This window comes from Penaeus chinensis, chromosome 33 (assembly GCF_019202785.1).
Source record: "Penaeus chinensis breed Huanghai No. 1 chromosome 33, ASM1920278v2, whole genome shotgun sequence".
NCBI classification, from domain to species: domain Eukaryota; kingdom Metazoa; phylum Arthropoda; class Malacostraca; order Decapoda; family Penaeidae; genus Penaeus; species Penaeus chinensis.
The window spans coordinates 21,304,794-21,312,729 of NC_061851.1; the positions used below are offsets into that span (position 1 = coordinate 21,304,794).

Below are 7,936 nucleotides of genomic sequence, written 5' to 3' on the forward strand. Positions count from 1 at the left end.
ATAAAGTGATTGTTACACATTTTTTCCAGAAAAAAAATACAAATTGATTTCTTTCTTTCTTTCTTGCAGCCATTTCTCATATTTTAATAAAAATGAAAATATGACTGACATGAGAGACCAATCCTTCTACTTGTTTGATTCATTTGGTCTTCGGAGCTTAGACAAAGCAGGGAAAGTAAAGATTTATGAAGTACCTGGCGTTCACCACACAGTTTGGCACCATAATGTTTCTGTGATTGAAAAGTGCATTCTACCCTGGCTTGATTAATTTTTGAGGTTGTTGTCATACTTATATATTTTTCTACTTAAAAGCATATGCATTGAACCTTTTTAGTCATAGCATCAATATGTTTTGATAAATTTTGGAATGAACAAAAACGCAACAGGCATATTAAAGAATTGCATTTAATCATTATTCTGAAAATACAGTACACAGATCAGAAGTATTTGTGTTTATGCGCTGTTGATATATAAATGTTGTCTTCCTGTGAATCTCCTAAGTATAGTGTTAATATAAGGAATTAAAAATCACAAAGTTATAGCCGATCTTATTCAAACATACTCAATTGAGTGATAATAGCGTAATTCTGTCTGTATTCTCTGAGAGCTACCAGATTGTCAGTGTTTAATTAGTATATAATACTTGATGAATGATACTTAAAAAATAAAAATTATAATTTTCTTGTACTGCATTACAGCTTGTTAATGATTGTAATATCAGAAACTGGATATAAAATTTTAGGATAAAAAGTAACTTCATGAAATTTACTCTTTTGAAAAAGGCAACAAAGATGAAGAATGAGGAATAGATAAAAAATATCATGATAAAGATGTAGCATTGAAATACTCAACAAAATATTTGATGGATTGGAAGACATGTAATTTAAGAATCCTCCAATAGGTCATTTATTGCTGAAATCTTGGTCTGGAAAAGATGAAAGGGAAATGGTATTCCATCATATTGGGTTTTATCGTGACTTGGATGTTTTGCTAACAGGTATTTTTTTTTATATAAATGACAAACTGCTTTTGAACTGTAGCATTATTCTTTAACATTGAAATTACTGTCTTTGTCAATTTTATTTTCAAAACAGAGTTACTCTGTATGTCTTATATTTTCATTTACTGTAAGGGCAATTTTTCATAGCAAAATGTACCATTGGTAAAAAAGTACAAACAGCAACAATAGCTGCTGAAACAGTATTTAATTCATAATTTTTTATGCTTGAAGTAGATCTGCAACTTGTAATAAGAAGACTTTGAAGTATGAATGAACTTTACAATAAAACTGTCTATTTTTATACACTCCTCATATGAAGGTGGTTTGGAAGTGTTTTAAGGTCTGTGAAATCGAGCATTATCAAGGCTTTGATTAAGGACAAAGGAAAGTACCTCCTCTAGGTCTTCTAGTGCTATATGTAGGGGATATATTTGAGCTATATCAGTTGGCTACACAGTAAAGCCTTGCCCTTGGCAAGTAATATCTCTTTCTCTCTCTCTCTCTCTTTTTCTCTCTCTCTCTCTCTCTCTCTCTCTTTTTTTTTCTCTCTCTCTCTCTCTTCTCTCTCTCTCTCTCTCTCTCTCTCTCTCTCTCTCTCTCTCTCTCTCTCTCTCTCTCTCTCTCTCTCTCTCTCTCTCTCTCTCTCTCTCTCTCTCTCTCTCCCCCCCCCCCCCCCTATCTCCCTCTTTCCCTCCCTCCCATCTTGTTATCCTTATCTTTCTTCCTCTCCTTCTGATATTTTTCCTACTTTTACATTTTCTTCTTCTCTAACTTGTTCTTCAGTCAGTATAAATCATAAACAGTTCATTGCAATGTATGGACTTTGCTTTGTACATTGGTAATCTTTTGATCTCAAAAAGTTGCATAATAGATTTAAGAAATGGAATTCTCTTATAGGTGCCACATGTAGCACTGTTGTATTGTAAAACTATATACCTTTGATAACTTCTGCATATCAGAGTAAAAGAGTCGTAAAAGTTATGAGTGATTGTCAAGTAGCAAAATCAGGTTGATGATGTAAACTTTCCATCTGAGGCAAATCTAAGTTTTAAAAGATTAGTTTGAATGTTTAGGAAGATAAAGCATTTTTAAAGGGATTCAGCAGTTGTGATAAAATCTAGTCGTATTTCCTGAAAGTCATCTAGAATACTTGAAGGTGGCACGTCTGTTTGAAAGTGTAAGCGCAATTATTGTGAAACCTAATGTATACATAAAGACAAGTTTTCTGGCAATAATTTCACAGATTTATTTTTATTCTAGTCTACTTTATATTTATACATTATATTTAGACTGATTAGCTGCTGCAATGCAGTTATTATTTTTTATGTAAAAATTTTGATCAATTTGTTGCCATTTGAATGTAGAAATTATTATAGTCCAAATACTATTATTATAGCTTTTTAAGTAATGTATTGCTAGGAATGTAGGATGTGAAGGTGAAGTATTGTCATTGTGAAGATACTCCTCTTAAATGATATTTTCTTTATGAATAATGAACAGTATTATGTGCTTATAGTAAATAAGGTTTGTAGACTGTATGGAAGATTTAAGCATACACATTTGTATACCATGTATTTCCATCCATATCCTATTGTCCATATGGCTGTATGTATAAATAATCTTACAGTCATAAACACTAAACAGAAAATTGTGACTCATTTTACCATATAGAAACTGCCATACTTGATAACAGATCTAAAAGGTTAAAACAAAATATGAATAAGTGTTTGCATTTTTTTCCTGTGTCTTCATAATATTTCAGTAGACAATGAAAAAAGGTCTCCTTTACAATAAATGTATCATTTGTTGAATAGATATTAAATGTGTGTTTTTTATCCTTGAAGGGAAAATCTGTGCATATATTTTATTCCAGAAAATGGTATCTCATGTACCAGGAAGGGATGTTAACATTCCTTGATCAGTAGCATTTTCTGCAGTCAACTCCTTTCTGGTGAAATTTGGAAATAATCATACAATATAAGGCCTTTTTTTATATTTTATTCTTTACCAATTCCCCTCCCGCCAATCTCATACCTGTTGATGCACTGGACCCCTGCCTTGGACCCCCAAATACTCTAGGCTTACCATGGCCAGTAATGAAGACTTTGTACCAGTATTAGAGTCATTGAGGCTTGCCCCTTTATCAAATAACCCCGCTGATTTCAATTCTCCTTTGAACACGGCTCTGAACACTGCTACTACCAGCCCCTCCTCAATGCCTACTATCACATCAGTCCAGTCCAAGTCATCCATCCAGGTCAATACTCTCTCTCTCTAGGAAACATTACTCCTTTCCCAACATCCTCTAATTTATTTCCTCTATCCCCACAGCTATCGTCAACTACTACCCCTTCCTCCCTTCTTAATAGTCCGCAGCCATATTGTCCACCTCTCCGCAGTACTACCTCTCTCAGCACTATTCCCTTTTCCACATGTCCCGTCCTTCTACTATTCCCACCTCTACAGACATCTAAAGTACTCCGTTTAGCCCAGCTAAATGGGATGGATTTTACGTAACACCCCACCCCCCTCCCTCTGACACACTTTGCCTCCAAGACAGTGGGCAAAGTTTCCTTCTGCAGCCGCCTCGATCGTTCCCGCCCTATTGCAGTTACATTCGAATCTCAAGCTAATGCATTATCAACCTAACTGACTTCAGTGGCAAACACATTCCTGGCCAACCTCATCCCTCCCTCAGTACTTGCTCAGGCATTGTTTCTATCTCCCCGACATATTGCCACATCTACAAGAGGTACGATTGTGGAAAGATACTCACCTGCCTCATGGACTCTGATGCAGTATCAGTACAATGCTACACCATTCCCCCTAGAAACCGTCGTAAGACCCCCACCAATTTTGCCAAGATTACTTTCCGTAGACATGACCTCCCCTTTAATGTTAACATTTGCGGAGAATCCTTCCCTCCCCCTCCCCCCGTCAATGTCAGAATTGTTAGCGTCTAGGTCACTTTGCCAAACATTGCTGCTCCACAGCCTGATGCCCTCCATGTAGCCAACCTGGTCATAATCGATAAAACTGCTCTGCACAGTCATGCGTATGTGCCAATTGTCCCATAGGGCTGCCCTACCTATAAGTCTGAGTCTGAAGTGGCAACACTTAGATTCAAACGTACTTCCAGTCATGACAAGGCAGAAAGCACGTCGACTAGAGTTTTCTCTCAGGTCCTACTCCAATAATGTCCTTCGCTCTGACCCTCTCCTTTCCGCACAAGACGTTTCTACATTTCCCTCAGTACCTCTTCCTCATCCCACTTCTACTCCCTCCCCCCAGAATCCCTTGCCCGTTGTTGTCGTGGGGGGGGGGGGGGCTTAGGAGGCGGAGACTGGGATCCAATGCTGGGGAACTCCCCAACCTTGGGACTCAGCCCTCGACTCAACAAATTTTGCATGGTCTTTTTTTTCCCCCTCCTACTTTTTCCTTTCTGTCCCTTCACCAACCCCTTCTACTATCCACTTCCTAAGGTGTGAGAGCCGTGCTGAAAGGATGAAAGGCTGACTTTGTGCCAGTCCTGAACGGCCTGAGGGAGCCATGGGCACGGTATTCCCCTGCTTTAGTTGTCTAGCCCTTACCCCTCAAGGGACCCTGAGGCGTGGACCGTTTCTCTCCCCAACATACTCCAGGCTTATTATGGCCAACAATGAATAACCATTAACCATTAATCATTAACCATACCATTATTAGAGGCAATGAGGCTTGCCTCTTCATCAAATAGCTCCACCAATTCAAACTCGCCCGATTCCCTGACCCCAGGCTCTCCTTTGACCTCGGCTCTGAACACTACAACTAATACCCCCTCCTCAATGCCGACTAGTACAGTATCCACCCTAATCAACACCCCAGGAGACATTTCTACTCCCAAGATGCTCAACTTCAACAACTATACCCCCACAACCTTCTTCATCAACTACCCCATCCTCCCTTATTACTACCTTACAACCTTATTGTCCACCTCCCCATAACAATACCTCCCTCAACATTACTCCCTCTTCCACATGCCCCCGTCCTTCTACTACCCCAATCTCTACAAAATTCTTAAATAATCTATTTAGCCCAGCCAAATGGGACCGATTTTTCGTGATTCCTCCCACAACTTCTCACACTTTCTGCTTTGACAACCTGTTTTCATTCCTCAAATACATATACATCCTTCACTTGATCTAACCCCTATACATTACCTTACCCAACCTTAACCCATTTACTCGTCAATTCCTTTGCCCAACTTTGACAACTAATCACTAACTCAACCACCCTTCACTACCATTTACTATAGTGCTACATGACCTTAGATGTCTAGCACATTTATTTTGCTTTTAACCATTAACCATTAACCATCCCTCCCTCTCCCAGTCAAATACTTTTGCCATTCTAAATCTAGACGCCCCAATCTCTTTCACTATTCCAGACTCAAATCTCCACTACCCCGACACCTACCCTTCTTCCTCCTCGCTTAACTCATCGCAGAAGACAAGCTAAACATTACACCCCATCTTCCACATTAACTTCTCCCTTCGCCCCTCAAAAGTCTGTCCCCTCTTCACCCCCTCGTAAGATTTTTTTTTTTTCTGAGGCCTCCCCAACCAACTCCACTTCAGAAACTCGCAAAGGCATTCAAAACTATCTAATCATGACCCAAGATAACATGGCTACATATCCTCCAATCTCCAATCTCTCTGCTATCATTCCTTATACACTCAAAATACTGCCGACATCTGTCATCCTCTTACTCATGTTCCCCCACACCCCTTCCTCCTACTCTTCTCAACACATCCCGTTCCCCGCTGCTTCAGCTGCATCATCGCCTCTTTCTTCCCCATTTTCCCTTCCGCTACCCCTAGATTCAATGGTGTCACATCAACCCCTCCCTGGATTTTCCTGAAACTGATCTAATCGCCCTTAAGCCCTCTTTCTCCTTTGCTAATCCCTACCTTAACCTACGGACACAGTTCCTGAACTGCTATACGACTTCTGACGTTGTAGCACATTTAATTATCAACGACCCCCCTCTTTGCCCTTTTCATTATTACACCTTTCTATAGTGCTATATGACCTTTGATGTGTAGCACAATTATTTTGCTTTGTAACCATTAACCAGTAAGGACTCAATGTTGGGAATCTCCCCAACCTTTGGGGAGATTCCCGACCCCTGGCTCTCCTTTGAACATGGCTCTGAACACTACCACTACCTTCACTTCCTTGATACCTGCTTTCAGTTTAGTCTAATTCAAAGCACCTACCCAGGTCATCACCCACCCTTCAGAAAACATTCCTTCCTCTCTCCCAACATCTACTCCCTTTTTTACCATCCACACTCTTCATTTCCACCTCCCTCCTCCCTCATTATTACTCACCCTTATTGTCCGTCTCTCCGCAGTACTACCTTACTCAGCACACCTCTCTCTTTCTCCGACTACTTCCTCCTCTACATTTTTTTTTTTTTTTTTGAGAGCTTTTTAGCACAGTTGTGATCGATTTTTTGTGATTCCCCCTACAGCCACAAGCTCATGCATTATCTACCCTCACTGACCACACTGGCAAACTTATTCCTGTCCAGCCCCACAGCTACCTTGACACTTGTACCGGGACTGTTCCATCTCTCTGGCTGTCTATGATAAGGACTGGCCAGACTGTGAAAACGACCTACTTGCCTGCCTCGTTGACAATGAGGTATTATCAATACACTGCTACATTATTTCCTCTAGAAGCCGCCGAAAGTTCTATACCAATATTGCCAAGATTACCTTCCGAAGGCATGACCTTCCCCATACAATTTATATTGGTGGAAACCATATGTCAGAAATGTTGGCATCTAGGCCACCTTGCAAAACACTGCTACTCCACAACCCGTTGTCCTCTATGTACCCAACTTGGCCATGATCGTTCAAACTGCCTTGCACAATCACGCATGTGCGCCGATTGTAGTCGTTCCCATAAGGCATTTTATAGGGGCTACCCTGCCTACAAGTTCGAGCTGAGGTAGCAGTCCTCAGATTCAAACTTGGCCTCACTTTACGCAAGACCGGTCAGGAAGCATGCCGACGAGTTTTTCTCTCGCTACCTACTCTAGTGCTGTCATTCGCTCTACCCCACCCCCCTCTCTCCCTAAGATGTTTCTATATCTTCCCCAGTATCTATTCCTCCTACTTCTTACGTTCCCACTTCTGCCTCCTCCCTCCCAGTCAAATTCCTTTGTCATTCTAAATCCAGATCCTCCAGTCTGTACTTCCCCAGTGCTTACCACTCCTCCCCCTCGCTCTTCTCATCGCATCAGGGAATCTAACCAGGGGTTCATAACCTTTTTGTCTCTCTCTGCCCCTTTGGACAATTTTTAAAGATTTTTAAAGATGGTATTCACCCTATTCTTTATATAATTTAAGTAAGAGTTTTGCTTCCTAGAATGAGGAAAATGGAAAAAAAATTGATTGTGCAAACTGAATGCAGATTGCAACATCATGTATTGTACAGTCGTGATTATTCTCTCAGATTTAGTGTACCTACAAGAAAGTGCAAATGCACCACTGGGGTTCCCAACCTGGGGTACATATACCCAACATTAGGAGCTCTTGATAAATGTTCCATCCCATTTTCTATACCTACCTCTTCCTCCGCCCCTCAAATGTCTCTCCCCTCTTTCTTTACAAGAAAGCCTTTCTCAGACCTCCCACTTTAGAAACACTTGAGGACATTCAAAACTTTATATTCGTGACCCAAGTTAACATCCCAATACCCCCTTCATCCTCCCATTCCCTCTCCACTCAGTGACTGCCGACATCCATCCTCCTCCTCCTCATGCTCCCCCTACACCCTTTCCTCCTACTCGCTCCTAACTCCTCTCCCCCCTCCTTCATCTGCACCATCCCCACCCATCTCTTCTCTGTTATCTCTTCCGCTCCTTCATGGAATACAAATATAACTTCC

At 40.8% G+C, this 7,936-nt stretch overlaps 1 protein-coding gene across 4 annotated transcripts in view; it reads left to right on the forward strand.

The window, feature by feature from the left end:
* The window catches only part of LOC125043138 (lysosomal thioesterase PPT2-A-like), a 9,292-nt gene extending 7,726 nt beyond the window's left edge, over nt 1-1,566 (forward strand). For all 4 annotated transcript variants that reach the window (XM_047639104.1, XM_047639101.1, XM_047639103.1 and 1 more), the window contains one exon: nt 70-1,566. In XM_047639104.1, the coding sequence (XP_047495060.1) occupies nt 70-268 (199 nt within the window). In that variant the 3' untranslated portion in view covers nt 269-1,566. The remainder of the gene's footprint in view (nt 1-69) is intronic.
* The last annotated feature ends 6,370 nt before the right edge of the window (nt 1,567-7,936 follow it).